The sequence below is a fragment of the Mobula birostris genome, chromosome 5 (assembly GCF_030028105.1).
Source record: "Mobula birostris isolate sMobBir1 chromosome 5, sMobBir1.hap1, whole genome shotgun sequence".
Taxonomy (NCBI): domain Eukaryota; kingdom Metazoa; phylum Chordata; class Chondrichthyes; order Myliobatiformes; family Myliobatidae; genus Mobula; species Mobula birostris.
The window spans coordinates 74145671-74163986 of record NC_092374.1 but is presented as its reverse complement, the minus strand read 5'-3'; the positions used below and the strand labels follow the sequence as shown (position 1 = coordinate 74163986).

The following is an 18316-nucleotide window of genomic DNA, read 5'->3' as shown; positions in this document are numbered from 1 at the left end:
TAATAATGATAAATTAAAAAAAACAATAAATATCAAAACATGATTAGAGAGTCCTTGAAGTGAGTCCATTGGTTATGGGAACAGTTCAGTGTGGGTCCTGATGCTCCTGTACCTCCTTCCTGATGGCAGCAGTGAGAGGAGAGCATTGTGTGGATAGTGGGGGTCTTTGATAATGGATGCTGCTTTCCTGTGACCGCACTCCTTGGGGACGTGCTTATTGGTGGGGAGGGCTTTACCTGTGATGGACTGGACTGCATCAACTAATTTTGTCGGATTTTCCATTTAAGGACATTGGTGTTTCCATTGCAGGTGTGATGCAACCAGTCAATATACACTCCATCATGCATCTATAGAAGTTTGTTAACGTTTTAGATGAGATGCCAAATCTTCACATGCTTCTAAGAAAGTAGAGGTGCTGCCATGCTTTATTTATAATGGCACTTATGTGCTAAACCCAAGACATATTCTCTGAAATGATAACCCCAAGGAATTTAAAGTTAATGATCCTTTCTACCTCTGATCCCCTGATGAGGACTGGCTCATGGATCTCTGATTTCCTCCTCTTGTAGTCAATAATCACTTAGGGCTGGAGGCTCAGAATGTATGATTATGACGAGCCTATCTCGAAGGAGGTTTCGTAGATATTATATCCTATCTTGACTGCTTTGAGGCTTAGGTTTTACAAAGCAGACATCGCTGAGTGATGTGAAATTCTGCATAATGATATGCACTAGGCTTGGACTGCTCTCACTGTGGAGATCAAAGTCACTGTCCACCCTTTTTGTCTTGTCACAGATATTGCCTTGCCTGCTGAGTTTTTCTATGTTTTTTCTGTTTTTCTTCACTGTCAACTTCTTGGCTGCTCATGGGAGGATCACTGTGAGGGTCATGTTTTTTGACTTCTCCAGTGCGTTCAACACCATCCGCCCTGCTCTGCTGGGGGAGTAGCTGACAGCGATGCAGGTGGATGCTTCCCTAGTGTCATGGATTCTTGATTACCTGACTGGCAGACCACAGTCCGTGTGCTTGCAACACTGTGTGTCTGACAGAGTGATCAGCAGCACTGGGGCTCCACAGGGGACTGTCTTGTCTCCCTTTCTCTTCACAATTTACACCTTGGACTTCAACTACTACACAGAGTCTTGTCATCTTCAGAAGTTTTCTGATGACTCTGCCATAGTTGGATGCATCGGCAAAGGAGATGAGGTTGAGTACAGGGCTACGGTAGGAAACTTTGTCACATGGTGTGAGCAGAGTTATCTGCAGCTTAATGTGAAAAAGATTAAGGAGCTAGTGGTGGACCTGAGGAGAGCTAAGGTACCGGTGACCCCTGTTTCCATCCAGAGGGTCAGTGTGGACATGGTGCAGGATTACAAATACCTGGGGATATGAGTTGACAATAAACTGGACTGGTCTAAGGACACTGAGGAAGGTCAGAGCTGTCTCTATTTCCTGAGGAGACTGAGGTCCTTTAACATCTGCCGGACGATGCTGAGGATGTTCTACGAGGCTGTGGTGGCCAGTGCGATCATGTTTGCTGTTGTGTGCTGGGGCAGCAGGCTGAGGGTAGCAGACACCAACAGAATCAACAAACTCATTCGTAAGGCCAGTGATGTTGGGGGGGTGCAACTGGACTCTCTCACGGTGGTGCCTGAAAAGAGGATGCTGTCTAAGTTGCATGCCATCTTGGTCAATGTCTCCCATCCACTACATAATGTACTGGGTGGGCACAGGAGTACATTCAGTCAGAGACTCATTCCTCCGAGATGCAGCACAGAGCGTCATAGGAAGTCATTCCTGCCTGTGGCCATCAAACTTTACAACTCCTCCCTTGGAGGGTCAGACACCCTGAGCCGATAGGCTGGTCCTGGACTTATTTCATAATTTACTGGCATAATTTACATATTACTATTTAACTATTTATTACTATTTATTATTTCCATGACTATTACTATTTACTATTTACTAATAGTAGTATTACTACTACTATTTATTATTTATGGTGCAACTGTGACAAAAACCAATTTCCCCCGGGATCAATAAAGTATGACTATGACTACTAGCTGCAGTCAATCTCTGATACACATCTCAGTTTGCTGCTTCATGCAGTATAATGATATTAAGTGTATCCATTCTAGAGTCCAAAACCTTGTGGTATTAGCTATCTATAAATACCTTCACTTTAGAAAAATTATACTATCACAATCTACAATTAAATATTAATTTACTTAGTTGATTCAGTCTCTTTTCTGAAGGGGTTTAGCTGTCAGTCACTATTTTGAGCAGTAGGTAGTTTGGTTATGTGACTGGTGGGAGAGCTATCATGGACCAACTGGCCTAAAGGACTCTTTTGTCACGAGGAAAATACAAGAAATTTGAGTTTTTGAGATAAGGCATTACAGGAACATGCCAGCAGTGTGATTTTTTTATCCACAGTCCAGGGTGCACTAAATGCATCAAGTACTTTACTGAAATTCAGAATTCCTTCATGGATGAAATGGGCTTTGGCTCGCAACTGGCCAAAGAGTTATTGATCATTATAAGAATATTCTAACAGTCATATGCAAATTTCCTAAGGATTTCTGCAGCCTTCAGGAGTCCACTGTGGCAGATATATTCAGTGGGTAGTATTGCCCGAAGAGAGACAAGGGCCACCATTAACATTGTGGCTGACTCCCCAGTTCATGTCCCCTTCCCATGGTAGATCACTTCATTAAGAACCACAGCAATACCAGGACAAATACTGTACATGGCTTATTGCCTGCTCAAGATGAGAGTCTGTTGTTTATTTCACCTGGGAACATGATACAGTTAACATCAATAAGAATGGAAAATTTGTAGTTATCACCCTGTATGCCCCATATCCTCAGCACAGAAGGGTGCAGTCTCTGTCCACAGAAAACCCAGTTGCAGATGAGCTGCTAAAGAGTCAGGAGTCTCAAAGGGAGGAGAGAGGACCAGCAGAAGAAAGAGGATGAAGATGAATGCAAGCAGATGGTACAGCTACTTAATAACATCATAGATTCCCAATAATATCAGGAGCTAGATCCTACAGCTCAGCGCAGGATGGAGGGTGGGGAATTAATATTAGGCTGAGCTGGTTGGGATTCCATAATCAGAATGTTGCAAATCCTGCAATTGAATGGGAAAGACCTATCAGAAAGTGGTTGGTGGAGATGAGGAACAAATAAAGGAGTCATGGAGAAAGTGATCTCTACAGAAGATATGGTGAAGATATGTTTGGTGGTGGAAACCTATTGAATGGGTGGAAGTTATGGAGAGTAACCATTGAGTTAGGTGGTTGGGTTTGAAGATGACAACATGGAATATCTTGTCCCAACACTGTCTGGAAAGAGAAGGCTGACAGAAGAAATGTGAGAATCAGAGGTAACATTGTTAAGTGACACACACAAAACGCTGGTGGAATGCAGCAGGCCAGGCAGCATCTATAAGAAGAAGTACAGTTGACGTTTCGGGCCAAGACCCTTCGTCAGGACGAACTGAAAGAAGAGATAGTAAGAGATTTGAAAGTGGGGGGGGGTAGGGGGAGATCCAGCTTATCCACCACTTTAAGGGAATTACGAATCTGAATTCCACTGGCTTTCTTTTTATCGAATTCCCTTAGAGCTAGTATTTACAGAGCTATGTACGAGTAGCATGTGTGCTTCTATCTTCCTCACCACTGCAGCCCCAAACTCCTCTATTGCAACCATCATTCGCCTTGCTGTTATTTGGCTGCCATGGTGAACGTACATTGAAGGGATATATCTGTTCAGTGGGTGTTAGCGGCAAACCACGATTTTACTGTAGCCAATATCACAATCTTTTTTAGAGAGATGCAGTGTTTAGCACTCCAAAAGTGAATACCATTTTCAAGAAAAATATATTGTAAAACAAAATCTCAAGGAAAATAGGCAAGTGGCATAATTGTAATATGTAGCTAGCTATTGTTGAGGGAAAAAATTGGGTCATTATTCTAGTTTTATCTTTGACTGTTTTCTGCTTGAGTTAAAGAATCATCAACATGTATTTTAAGCTGTGCCTCACTGACAAGAAAAACCTCTCTTGTAATATTAATTAATTTTAATATATTAAAATTATTTATTAGTTTCTTAGTTTACTCAGTTTAAAACTTAACTTTCAGCAGGTTCTAATGATTTTGGGATAGTTAACTAACAAATTAGTGGCTAAGTTAAAGAGGGTGAGTAATTTAAATTGCTGGATTTTTCAGGTCACCAATGAACCACCAAAAGGACTTCGTGCGAACATCCGGCGAGCTTTCACAGAGATTACTTCTACTTTCTTTGAGGAGCATGTATTGGGAAGAAAGTGGAGGAGACTTATTGTCGGTATTTGTTTCTTCCATGCTGTGATTCAGGTAAGTCCAGTTTAATTGATTGCCAGCTTATACTTGCCTTCAGGGAAGAAATATGTTAATATGCTGTTGGGTATATGGGCCTCAACCTGAATTTTATTTGTTCTGCACTTGTGAAATCATATGGAAGCTGCAAGGTGAATTCCAGCTGGATAAGCTGCTGACCATGGCATCTCCCTTCTTGTATAAAGCATCATAGCTGATTCATTTCTGCAAGAGTTCCAGTGGACATCATGCATTTGCACAACATTTCAAGCACAGCAACATGCGCCCAAGCAGATGCCTCTCCGAAAGTACAGTGAGGAAGTACATATAGTGAATCAATACTCTGAAGGGCAGTGCTAATACAGTGAAAGGCAGTATATGGGTAATTTCAAGCAATCAAAGCTGTATTATTAAATAACCTTTGTATCAAATACGCTTGTTGATTATGGCTGATTGCATATTAAATTTAAATATTAAAAAAATCCAAGATATAGTTGTGGGCATGTGACTCTTTTACACTTGTCCCTCTCCAGTGATCCCTAAGTACCTACCCCTGCCAAATCTGGGCTTCACCCCTTGAACTCATTACTACAGATCTGAAAGAAATTGCAATGGACAAAGCAGTGTCAGGTGGCTTTAAAAAGGTGACATCAGACACTGTACTCACACATTATGATCTACATTGTCCAGTAAAGCTTGCCTGTGATGCCTTGCCTTATAGTACAGGTGCAGTTATGTAACATGTTATGAGTCAAGAAAGTGAACAGCCCATAACCTTTGCATCACATTCCCTTATCATTGCAGAGAAAAAATATGCACAGATTGACATACAGGTCTTGGATCTGGTTTGGGGCGTAAAATGTTTCAACTAGCACTTGCATAAGAGAGATTTTACCCTCATCATCAACCACTAGTGTCCATTTTCAATCCACAGAAGAGTGTTCCACTAACAGCAGCAGCATGAATGCAGAGATAGCTGTTTCTTGGAGGATACAATTACAAGAGGATGGCTAATCATGGAAAAGGAAGTACCTTAAAAACTTACAAAAGATGGCACTTCTGTTCACATATTCTCCCTAATGCAAATCCTAAGTCTCCCTATTACAGAAGAGATAATCCAAAGGGAAACCAGAAAAGACCCCACATTGTCTCAGGTTGACATGGCAGCACAAAATAGCTGGACTGTGCAGTAGGAACTCTAGTTCACCCATTTTTACTAGTGATGGGATGAACTTGCCCTTGACAGAGGTTGCCTTATGTGGGGATTGAGAGTTGTTGTACCACCTGAGCTAAGAGCTGAAGTGTTGGAGGAGCTACACGCCAGTCATCTAGGCATGGTCAAAATGAAAGTGTTACCTCGAAGCTTTGTCTGGTGCCCTGGAATAGATCAGCAGATCAAACAGCTCATCATGCACTCTTCAGGATGCCAACACGTCTAGAAGATGTCAAGAGAAGCACCGCTCCATCCCTGGGAATGACCTGCATTACCCTGGCAGAGGATTCATGTGATTTTTTCCAGATCATTCATGTGCACAAAATTTCTTGGGAGTAGTGGATGCAGTTACAAAGCGGCCAGATGTATTCCCAATAGCCTCTACTATAGTCTCACACATCGTTGATGTGTTGAGATGCTTTTTCTCAAGGACTGGTGTTCCTGAACACTTAGTCAGTGTCAATGAATTGCAGTTTGTTGTGGAACAGTTTCAGTCATTCCTGAAAGTGAATGGAATAAGACATAAGAGGGATGATTGATAAGTTTGTGGCCTAAAGTAGAAGGAGTCAATTTTAGAAAACTTAGCACATATATTTTTCAACATCATCCACTCCTACATGTACGCACTTAGTCCAGCGGTCGTGGAGCATACGGATCCCCTCTTTGCAGAAGTGGTCCACAGGGGTGATTGATAGGTTCGTGGCCTAAGGTAGAAGGAGATGAGTTATTAACTTCAAACTTTCTGCATTATCACTCAAAGAGTTGAACTGCACGTGCATGTAACGAGAGCGTCTTGCACCTCCAGGTGGTCCACAGCAGGGGTGATTGATAAGTTTGTGGCCTTGGGTAGAAGGAGAAGAAACTGTAGAAAGTTTGAAGTTAGTAACTCATCTCCTTCTACCTTAGGCCACGAACTTTAAATGGGGAGTAACACTAGATATAATTAGTTGGAGAAATTGGAGTAACAATGTGCTAGGTTTTCTAAAATTGACCCCTTCTACCTTAGGCCACGAACTCATCAATCACCCCTTGTATTACATCTGCACTATACCACCCAGCTACAAATGGCTTGATGAATAGTTTTGTCCAGAATCTAAAGAATGCACTGCGAGCATTGTCAGCAGGACACACCACAGTAACACTGAATCTGAAGCTCGCCAATTTCCTCCTTGTATTTTGCAATGCAGTGCACTTGTAACACCTGTGTAGCACCACTCTTCTCGTGTTTGACTAGTCACACTCTTTTGGGAAAATCAAATTACACTAGGTGCTAATGGGCTATCAGAAGGTTCTAGGTATCCAAAGGAGGCAGTGGATAGGAACCACACACTTCTGGAGATAAGGTTTTTTTTATAAGAATAAAATATTTACATGAGCAAGAACAATTCAAAATTCAAACATTCCGTTTAGGTTCCAAATTTTAAATATCAACAAAAGCCAAGTTTCTGTTTAGTTAGAATCAATGATATCCACAAGAATAACCATTGTTACTCCAATTTCTCTAACTAATTATATCTAGTATTATTCCCCATTTAAAAGTTTACAGACTAAACTTTCCTTTTTATTTATCCCAAGTTAGTTAGAAAACCAAATATAATTCCTGTTCTCAAGTATTATAGTTAACTTCAGTTTCAGTTCCAGGCAATATATCTGCAAGTTTAAATTCAAATTCAAAAGTTATATATACACGGTTTAACTCCTTTCACGACAATTCTCCAACATCACAATTCTTAAACAAAGAAAATCTCATTCAGTTACTTATTTTACTGGTCAAAGAACACTGAGGCTGTCTACAAGAAGGGTCAGAGCCGTCTCTATTTCCTGAGGAGACTGAGGTCCTTTAACATCTGCCGGACGATGCTGAGGATGTTCTACGAGTCTGTGGTGGCCAGTGCTATCATGTTTGCTGTTGTGTGCTGGGGCAGCAGGCTGAGGGTGGCAGACACCAACAGAATCAACAAACTCATTCGTAAGGCCAGTGATGTTGTGGGATGGAATTGGGCTCTCTCACGGTGATGTCTGAAAAGAGGATGCTGTCTAAGTTGCATGCCATCTTGGTCAATGTCTCCCATCCACTACATAATGTACTGGGTGGGCACAGGAGTACATTCAGCCAGAGACTCATTCCACCGAGATGCAGCACAGAGCGTCATAGGAAGACATTCCTGCCTGTGGCCATCAAACTTTACAACTCCTCCCTTGGAGGGTCAGACACCCTGAGCCAATGGGCTGGTCCTAGATTTATTTTATAATTTACTGGCATAATTTACATACTACTATTTAACTATTTATGGTTCTATTACTATTTATTATTTATGGTGCAACTGTAACGAAAACCAATTTCCCCCAGGATCAATAAAGTATGACTATGACTATAAAGTCTTTGCAAAAATAATCAGTTCTTGCAGAGAACGAAATTCAAATTCTTCAAATGAAAATAAACTTATACATTGAACCATATTAAATCCTCTGCATTATTACACATCTCATTCCTGCGCTGGTTCTTCATCTTGGTTGGCTTGCCATCTTGTTTCTTGGATTCGTTGGAATGAAATAATTTATCATTCACAGTGAGTCAATTCACAAACTTGTACCAAAACTTGACCAAGTGTCTTGGTATGATTTTGTAGAGCTAATTTCTGAATGCACGGTCGGGATTTTGGACACTGGTCTCTGCTGATATTGTCTCATTAAAGCTGATGCATGTTATAGCTGTAGCTTCAATAATTCTTTTATTGCTGTTGTCTTTCCTCCAGGGGTTTCACCCTGAGGGTGTCAAGTTAGTAGGGTAAAGATACTCACTACTAATTCCACTCTTAACAGTTCATGTCTTCAGCTTCTAATTGTTGCCATGTTTCTCTCCTTGTCTGTCCTGTGTCCAGCCCTACCCTGCCCTTGCATATCGTTTTTTTTTCAGATTTTTTTTTAATCGGTCAACCTTGTTTACATTGCTCTGCAGGTTGAACTTTCTAACATTACAACTTTGGGTTTAATTAACTTGGGTTAGGCACTACAACCAAAAACTCACCAGACAAGGGTCGTCCCTTGTGCTGACACTTGGATCTCCTCAAACCCAATCTCAGAGGAGTATGCAGGACAAACAGATCAGACGATTTAAGGCTCCTTAGAAAGGAAATTCCATGCTTTCTTCCTGGACAATGCACTACAGAGAAGATCAAAGGTGGTTACTTGGCAAGATTAAGGACAAAACTGGATCACTCTTCTACAAAGTGGAGATTGCGTCTGATGTAATTTGGAGATGACACATTGATCAATTGAGGAAAGCAGAGTAACATGTTGCAGAAGAAGGGTGTCCAGAGCTGTCAAAACCACTTCTTGAAGAACTAGAGTCTACTCTCACAACCACTATGCAGAAGGCCCCAGAACCTGAGATTGTTTCACAGCAACAACTCTCACCTGCCAATCAGAATGACCCCCCCCCCCCACTCCCTTGTCAGGAAAGACATTATCGCACAAGAGTAAGAAATCCTCCACAGTGTTTAAATCTTACGGCCTGAATCACGAGTTACAAGTCAAAATACATGAATGGTATACATCATCATGCCACCACATCACATGTGTGCTAAAAGTAAAAACAAAACTAAGACTCTCATTCCCGACTCCATGTTTTCTTTCAATTAGTTTTATGTTTTGGAGTTACAAAACAAACAATGGCCACAACTGTACCATAGATTTGTTTAAATTTAAAATTAAGATGCAATCAATCACAATAAATACAGAAGAATTTGGCACTGAAGTTATTTAATAATAAAGCCTCAGTTGATTGCAGTTACCCAAATACCCTGCTTAGCACTGCCCTGGAGAGTACTGCTTTAATATAGCACTCTTAGCCCTTCAGTCCAAGAAGTAACAGGTGTATATCCATTGTGCTTTAGAAGAGAAATCTGCTTGACTGCATGCTGCTGTACTTTAAACCTGGAGCAAACGTTTCCCTCCACTGGAATTCATGCAGAAACTAATCCCCTTCAGCATGATGTTAAGAAGCTGTTTGTCAGACAACTGGTAGCCAAGTACAGCAAATGTTCCAGACATTTAGTGTTGATATGTACTTACCCTGGATGGTACAGTAAGTGTTGCCAGTACCAACTTTATGTGCTGAGAGGTAACCTGCATCCAGCAGTCCCTTTCTGCATCTCCTGTTGGATGTAAAGTAAGTTGCAGTGTTTCTCTCTCCAGGAGGGGGAGAGCTATGCAGCCAGACTCAAGGTGGGGGTCATAGCAGCTTGCTATGTTCAGGTGCTTCATTTTCTCTGGCACCTAGATAAACTTGTTTTCTCTCCTTCTCAGTTCTGATGAAAGATCTTTGACCTGAACTGTTTCTGTTTCTACAGATGCTGCCTGGCCTGCTGAATATTTCCAGCATTTTCTGCTTTTATTTAAATTTTTCATCATCTGTAGTTTGTTTTGGACTTTCATTATTATATAGACTACCTGACATGAAAGTCTGATGTATTGTAGGAAAGGAAGAAATTTGGTCCATTGGGTTGGAACATCTGTTATGAGTTCAGCGATAGTGATCGTGAATGTGCTCTCCTCAATTTAAACCTCTATTGTCAAGGAGGAAGAGTACCATGGGATGCTGTTGTTTATATTACTGGTAAGCCATTGAATGTTTCTGTTATCATTCTAATTTCATCAATAGTTTATGAATATGAGATTAAGTATTTTCATTCATATAGAGTTTGTCAATTGTCTTCTGTGATAGATAAACAAACAAAAAATTGTTTAAAAATATCTAGTAGCAAATATGGAGGGAGAAATCAATTATTGTTGCATTACAAAGTAGCCCATCATCAGAGCTTGTTTAAGGTTCTGATGAGAAAGCTTCAACTTGATGTTAATTCTGTTTCACACTTCAGAGATGCCTCTTGACCTTAATGTTTTCCAGATTTTCTGTTTTTATTTTAGATTTCCAACATCTGTTCCAGTATGCTATTTTGATTTAGAATTTTACATTAATTTGCATGACCACATGAATTATACAATAAGATGTGTTTTTTTTTGCATCCAGAATATTCATGCATGGTAGAAGATAATTGGTCATGTAGAGGAGTTATTTTGTTTTTTAATTTGCATGAAAGTTCTAACATCGAATGTCTAATTGCTTTAATTCCCCTATTTAGGTGAGATCACTTATGGAGGTCGAGTTACAGATGCTTGGGACCAACGCTGCCTGCGTACCATCTTAAAGCGATTCTTCTCACCCAATATTTTAGTAGCTGACTATAAATATTCATTATCAGGTAAGTGAACCTTTAGAACTAATAATGTATCTATAGAAATTATAATAACTTTTTGTTATTATTTATTTTATTTTACTTCAGATTAAATTATTTTGACTTGTTGGCTGATTAGTGTGGTGATGGATACTAATCATGTCAGCCACAGGACATCTTTGCAAGAGTTCTTCAGGGTAACGTCCTATGGCTGACTATCATCAGCTGCCTCATTAATTACTTCAATTGAAAGGTCAGAAGTAGGAATATTCGCTGATGATTCCACAATGCTCAGCACAGTTTATGAATCCTCTGATAATGAAGCAACCACAACCAGTTGCAGCATAACTTGGACAATCTCCAAGCTTAAATTGGCTTGTATCAAGTAATATTGGCATCATGCAACTGTCATGAAATGGCAATATCCAAAAACAGAAAATCTAGCCTTTGATATTCAATAACATTACCGACACCAAATTTCCATTATCAATATCTTGGAGGGATTACCATTGACTAGAAATTTAACTGGGTTTAACTAGCTCTCCAAAGCCTGTCCACTATCTACAAGGCTCAAGTCAGGAGTGGAATGCTCTCCACTTGCCTGAATGACTTCATCTTTAACAACACTCAAGAAGCTTGACACGATGCAGGACATAGCAGCCGCTTGGTAGGCACCCCATCTGAAACCTTTCATTCACTCAGCCACCGACACACAGTGGCAGCTGTTTGTTGCATTTACAGAATACACTGTAGTAACTAATAACACTTCCTAGTCAGCATCTGCCAAACACACAACCTCTAGTGCCTAGAAGGACACAGGGCAGCATTTGCATGGGAACACAATCAGCTGGAAATGCCCTTCAAGCCACACACTATCCTGACTTGGAAATATATCATTTTTCCTTTATTGTCACTGGATTAACATTCTAGAATTCCCTTCCTGCAGTAATGTGACTATTGCAATTCAGAAAGGCAGCTTACCACCACCTTCTCAAGGATGATTAGGAATGGGCAATTGAAATGCAGATTCAATCTGCAATGTCTATGTCCCTTAAGTGAATAAAAAATTGTTTTGTTAGCAAATTGATCATAGTTGTGCATTTTTGATATCATAAATAAATTTTAAAACTGAACTGTTTCTCTTTAGATTTCAACAGTGGTAATGCATAAGAAAATAACTGAATGCTGAACTCACATTATAATTGTTCCTCTTAAACATTTCCCTTCAATATAATGAAGCATAAATTCTGATCCTGTGGATCTAGCAGCAGGAATGTAGTGGGAACCCAGAATTCAGCATGATCTATTATCAAAGCTGAACAACTGGGTCTAAAGAAGGGGAAAAACCATTCTTCAAAAGGAATCCAACATTCATTTTGGACCCCAAAAACCCTTGAAATCTACAAAAAATTGATTATGGTTTAACAGATTGCTAAGAAATATAAAATGATTCTTTCTTCACTTTGTTATGTGTAGCAAACCAGCATCAATCTTCTTTTTCATTTCTAGCCACATTGCAGTGTGCATGTGTGGCATCGAATAGATTTTCCAGGATTTCATTTGAATGCTTTACAAAACAGTACAAGTCTCTTCCCTTGTGACTAATAAAGTGCAATAACATCTTTACTTTCATGAGACCTAATTTATTTGTTGACTGATTTCTTGCATAATCAGCGTTCTTTAAAAAGTTACCTGCCTGGAAATCCAATTGTTCTGACAGGGTCACCCACTCCAATGTGTATTTGAACTGTTTTGCTTGGTGTCTCTTGGCACATATCTATGTGTCACCATATTATGCCAAGCATTCAGTATTCAAAATCATAGTATCACAGAACATAGACTCTAGAAATTTGCAGCACATTACAGGCCCTTCAGCCCACAATGTTGTGCTGACTATGTAACCTACTCTAGAGATGCCTAGAATTTCCCTGCCGCATAGCCCTCTATTTTTCTAAGCAGTTCTGGCACTTAGCAATTTAGCAATGTGTCATTTAGCAGTTCTGGCACTACAGTATATCACAGTACTTTTCACCCCTAAGAAGCTTGAAAATAATCAGCAATACAAACATACTCCTTTATTTAATAAAATATCCTTGTATGCTGAAGGATAGTATTCTTCCCGCACCTTACTTCCACAGAGGCAATTACCTTCAGAGAAGTTACATCTTAAACATTGTAACAACAGAGAATGCATTTGGTCACTAATCTTACACTTGTAGAGACCTCATATAGCTATGATTGTTGACAATAACTTTTACATTTAGCACAAATATCATACTAGTTAAACATGGTGGATTTCCTTTTCTAAAGGATATTACTAAAGATGGTGGGTTTTTATGACAGTCCATAGTACATAATGACAATACAAGTCATCAGGTGAAAGGAGTGGACTGAACATCTTTTTCAAAATATTCTGTTGCCTGGTGAATGTAGAAACTGTGACAGAATAAAGGTTATTACGTATTTTATGAAGTCTAAGTGAGTTTTCATAGCTTACAAAGCCATAATTACTTAATAATTGTTTGACCACTTTTCCATATAGTCTGTGATTCTTCAGTTATTTCAAAACATAAGGGATATTGAAGCTGTTTTACTTGCCTTTTTACATTCTTGTTCATAATAATTAACTTCCTACCCAAATTTCATGAAATGTTCTTATTATTTTTTTCATTTCACATTAAAAACTTAATTATAGATTGTGTCATCTTGATTATGCCACTTGATTATACTGGAGGTTTTGAATTTAAGGTGAAAATAGGAGAAATCCAGATCAAATTTTATCTATATCTTTGTAGGCACATATCACTGCTGTGCAAACTCACAAACTGAATAGTGTTTACATTGCTTCATCATTGAAGAAATTCTGAAGCATCTCAGTACTTTACTGGTATACAATGACAATCTTAGTTACTTGTAGCTGTAGAACTATCTATTTTGACAGAATACAATTCTTCAATTTTCTGTCTTTCAGGAATTTACTACAGTCCTGATGTAGACAGCTTGCTGGCACTAAAAGAGTACATTGAAGGCCTACCCTTTATTGATGACCCAGAAATATTTGGAATGCATGAAAATGCTAATTTAGCTTTCCAGGTTAGTATCAAATAAAACCATAAGACCATAAGACATAGGAGCAGAATTAGGCCATTTGGCCCATCGTGTCTGCTTCACCGTTCGGTCATGGCTGGTTTATATTCTATCTCAACCCCATTCTCCTGCCTACTCCCTGTAATTTTTGACACACTTACTAATCAAGAACCCATCAACCTCCGTTTTAGATATACCCAATGACTTGTCTTCCACAACCATCTGTGGCAATGAATTCCACAGATTCACTAGCTTCTGGCCAAGGGAATTCCTCATCTCTGTTCTAAAGAGATGTCCTTCCATTCTGAGGCCATACCATCTAGTCCTAGACTCTCCCACTATAGGAAATGTCCTCTCCATGTCCACTCTATCTAAGTCTTTCAATATTCAATAGATTTCAATGAGATGCCCCCCTCATTGTTCAAAATTCCAGCGAGTAAAGACCCAGAACCATCAAATGCTCCTTATATGTTAACCCTTTCATATGCAGTATCATTCTCATGAACCTCTTCTGGATCCTCTTCAATACAAGCACATCTTTTCTTAAGTAAGCAGCTCAAAACTGCTCACAGTACTCCACATGTGGTCTGACCAGTGCCTTATAAAACAAAACATTACATTCTAGCTTTTATATTCTAGTCTTCTCAAAATTAATGCTAATATTTTATTTGTCTAACTTACTACTGACTCAAATAGTAAGTTAACCTTTAAAATATCTTGTACTAGGACTACCTTTCCACCTTTGATATCTGAATCTTCTCCCCATTTAGAAAATAGTCTACGCCTTTATTCCTTCTACCAAAGTGCATAGCCATACATTTTCAGACATTGTATTCCATCTGCCACTTCTTTGCCCATTTCCTAATCTGTCCAAGTCCTTCTGCAGACTCCCTGCTTATTCAACACTTCCTGTCCCTCCATTTATGCTTCTACCAGCCACAAACTTGGCCACAATCCATCAATTCCATCATCCAGATCCTTAACATATAACATAGCGGACCCAACACCCACCACCGTGGAATGCCACTAGTCACTGCCAGCCAACCAGAAAAGGCCCCCTTTATTCCCACTTTTTGCCTTCTGTTAGTTAGCCAAACTTCTATGCAATGAAATAATCTCAGTATTATTTCATAATGTAAAATGAATATGCAATGATAAAAGGACTGCACCAGTCAAAGTAACGTGCTGATACCCATTCATAAGGTAGTTATTCTATCAACTATTGCATAGTGTCGCTTTAATTGGGAGCCATCAAGAACAGAAATACAGAAAGGTGCCGGGAAAAGGTAGTCACATCATGAAGGACCCCACTCACCCTGCTCATGGACTGCTTATCCCACTTCCATCAGGGAAGGGGCTATGTAGCATCCACACCAGGAGCACCAGGCTCAAAAACAGTTACTTTCCCCAGGTAGTGAGGCTGATCAGTACCTTTATCCACTAACCCCACACCCTCCTGACACTTCCTACCACCACTACTTTATCACTTCCTGTCAGAGTTGCCTTATGTATAGACATTCCTATGCCTATATATCTATGTATGTAATCCATCTTACAGATATATGTTTATTGTTATTTTTTGTGTTGCATCGGATCCACAGTAGCAATTATTTTATTCTCCTTTACACATGTATACTGGAGATGACATTAGACAATCTTGAATGACTATAGTCCTTCTGGTGGTGGTATAACATGGTATGATGTGAGGCTTTAATGCATGAGATGAAACAGAATACACTATATTTGTAGAAATGTGTGTAAAATATATAAAGTTTTGATATATTTTCTAAGGATTCATAATTATAAGTGATAGTCTTCAGTCAATGAATTGGTAACAGCTGGTGTTAAAATGAAGAATGATTATAAAACTTGTGACAGACAATAGTTTGCTTGAAAATGGACTATACTAGGATAAGTAGCTTTTGAACATGAAGCAATTTCTGGTGAAAAAGAAATATAATACACAAATAAAGAAAAATATGAAAATGAAAAGTCAAATATTAATTAAATTGGATTAGGTTATTTAATTCTGATGTATCGCCTGAGTCTACTAGTACCATGTAACCCAGTACTATCTGTCGCATGGTCGGGTGGGTTGGCGACTAAACCGGCTCCCCTACCAGGCTTGCCTGGTGAGGGTGGCTAGACACCATGCAGGATGAAAAACAAGATCTTTCAAAGGGTGGATGGACCCTCTTGTAAGGTCAACGACCATCTAGCAAACACATGCCGTGAAGCGCGGAAAGGACATCCCTTGCATTGAAGCTTGGTCTGGCCATTCACTGCAACAGAATTTCTCCCAGCCGTCTTGGACCCCACCATGCCGCTGGATCCAGGAGGGGATGTCGAGAGGGTGGGTCTGGACCTATGCAACCCCCTACTCACCTAAAATCCATTCACACAGACGCTGTTCCTTTCTGAGGAGTGGGGTAGCTGACTGAAAGGAACCATTATCATCCTATGGGATGGATAGCAAGAGAGATGGTAGCACTGGAATAAATACTAAATAATTGTATAGTAGAATTTTTAATTGTTTAAATTTACTATCTTCAAATAAATTGTGTTATTGATTTTTTTCTGTGAAACAATTCATTAAAGTTATGTTAAGCTTTCTTTTCTAGAACTTAAATCAGTTTTGAGTGGAAGTGTTCAAAAATTATTTTAATGTCTGTTCACCACTCATTCCAGCGCAAGGAAACCAACAATATGATACTGACAGTTCTTGAAGTACAGCCCAATGTCATTGCACGTGGAGCTGGCAAAAGCAGTGATGAAGTTGTCAATGAATTAGCAGATTCTATTCTCTCAAAACTTCCAGGTAAACTCATTTAATATTTTTCATCCCAGCTAACCTGTTAGCTATTCGAAACAGGCTGTTCAGCCCACAATACTAATGCCACCTGTTGTACCAATCTGCTGTAATCCTATTTACCTGTTTATTGGTTCAAGGGTAACATATCAGCAAGGATGGAAGATTAGCAGAACAAAAAATTGAAAGTAGGTCTGAATGGGTCATTTTTAGATTGGTAGATAATTAACAGTAGACGTCACCGTTATCAGTCATTGGCCTTTAATCACTCACAATCCTTATTACTGACTAAAAAGAAAACATAGTGTAATGTATTTAAGAACAGTGATAATACAAAGCCAGTGGGAAACTGAGCTGTGAGGAGGATTCGTGAGCCTTTAACATTATATAGGTAGATTAAGTTTATGTGTGGGCAGAAGTGTCAGGTAATGTATATCATAGGAAAATGTGACATTAAGCATTTCGGTGTGAATAAAAGAATAACAGAATATTTTTTGTTTAAAAAGTGAGAAGCTAGAAAACAGTGGTGTAATAATGGATTTAGATGTACTCTTTTGTGAAATGCCAAATGTAATGTAGATCTACCAGAATAATCTGAGGTACAGCAAGCAATTAAGAGGCAAATTGACCAAAATGATGAGATTGGACTACAAAATAAAGTTTTATTGAGACTGTACATTGCCTTTGTGAGAGTGTGTTTGGACTACTGTACGCAGATTTGGTGGATGGACCCAAATAAGAATAAATTCAAGATAAAAACAGAAAATTCTTGAAATATTAGGCAGGTTAAGCAGCATCTAAAGAGGGAAAGAAAGGTAACATCTCAGATAAACAGAGCTTTCAAAAGATCCAGTAAAAATTAGAGATCAAACAGATTTTAAATAGCAGAGGAAAAGACAGGTGTGGAGGTGGTGTAGGAAGAACAAAGGGATTGTCCTGCATTAGGTAGAGACCAACAATGAATGCATAACACAAGTGACCGTAGTGGTATCAGGAGAGAGGTTAGTGGAGATTTGTTCATCAGCATTAGATTTATTTACACTGACATTGGTCATGAGATTTGTTGTTAGTGGTAACAAATAACAAATTATCATACAATAAAAAATGAAGAAGTAAATACTCCACAAGAAGAATAGTGAGTTAATCTTCATGGGTGCATGGACCATACAGAAATCTGATGGCAGATGAAGAAACTGTTCCTAAAATGTTGAGTGTTTAACCTGAAGGAGATAAGTGCAAATAGAGGAGAGAGGAGAAAGATAATGTCAATTCATGAAATTCATGATTTCACAAGGAAATTCAAAATTGTCTCCAAGTCTAATGACAAATTTATACTGCTTTTTCTCCAAATGTTTATTTCAGTTAATCTTGACCTTGAAGGTGCAACTGAATTACTATTTGTTAGAGATCAGAAAGGACGCTTGAATTCATTAACCACCGTACTAGGACAAGAAGTTGATCGCTTTAATAGTCTCCTGGCCGTACTAAAAGTGAGTAATGCTTTCAGTACTGTCACTTTCTCACTTGCAAATTATAGTGTGAAATTGGCTTGCAGCTTTTTGCTATGGACATGATGACTGAATTAACTTTGACTTAGTATCCTTACCTTA

The 18316-nt window shown here is 39.1% G+C and overlaps 1 protein-coding gene across 3 annotated transcripts in view; it reads left to right on the top strand.

The window, feature by feature from the left end:
- The window catches only part of dnah6 (dynein, axonemal, heavy chain 6), a 408231-nt gene that overhangs the window by 364072 nt on the left and 25843 nt on the right, over nucleotides 1-18316 (top strand). For all 3 annotated transcript variants that reach the window (XM_072258211.1, XM_072258210.1, XM_072258212.1), the window contains 6 exons: nucleotides 4232-4378; nucleotides 10053-10191; nucleotides 10718-10837; nucleotides 13782-13903; nucleotides 16586-16715; nucleotides 18069-18196. In XM_072258211.1, coding sequence (XP_072114312.1) covers nucleotides 4232-4378; nucleotides 10053-10191; nucleotides 10718-10837; nucleotides 13782-13903; nucleotides 16586-16715; nucleotides 18069-18196 — 786 coding nt within the window. The remainder of the gene's footprint in view (nucleotides 1-4231; nucleotides 4379-10052; nucleotides 10192-10717; nucleotides 10838-13781; nucleotides 13904-16585; nucleotides 16716-18068; nucleotides 18197-18316) is intronic.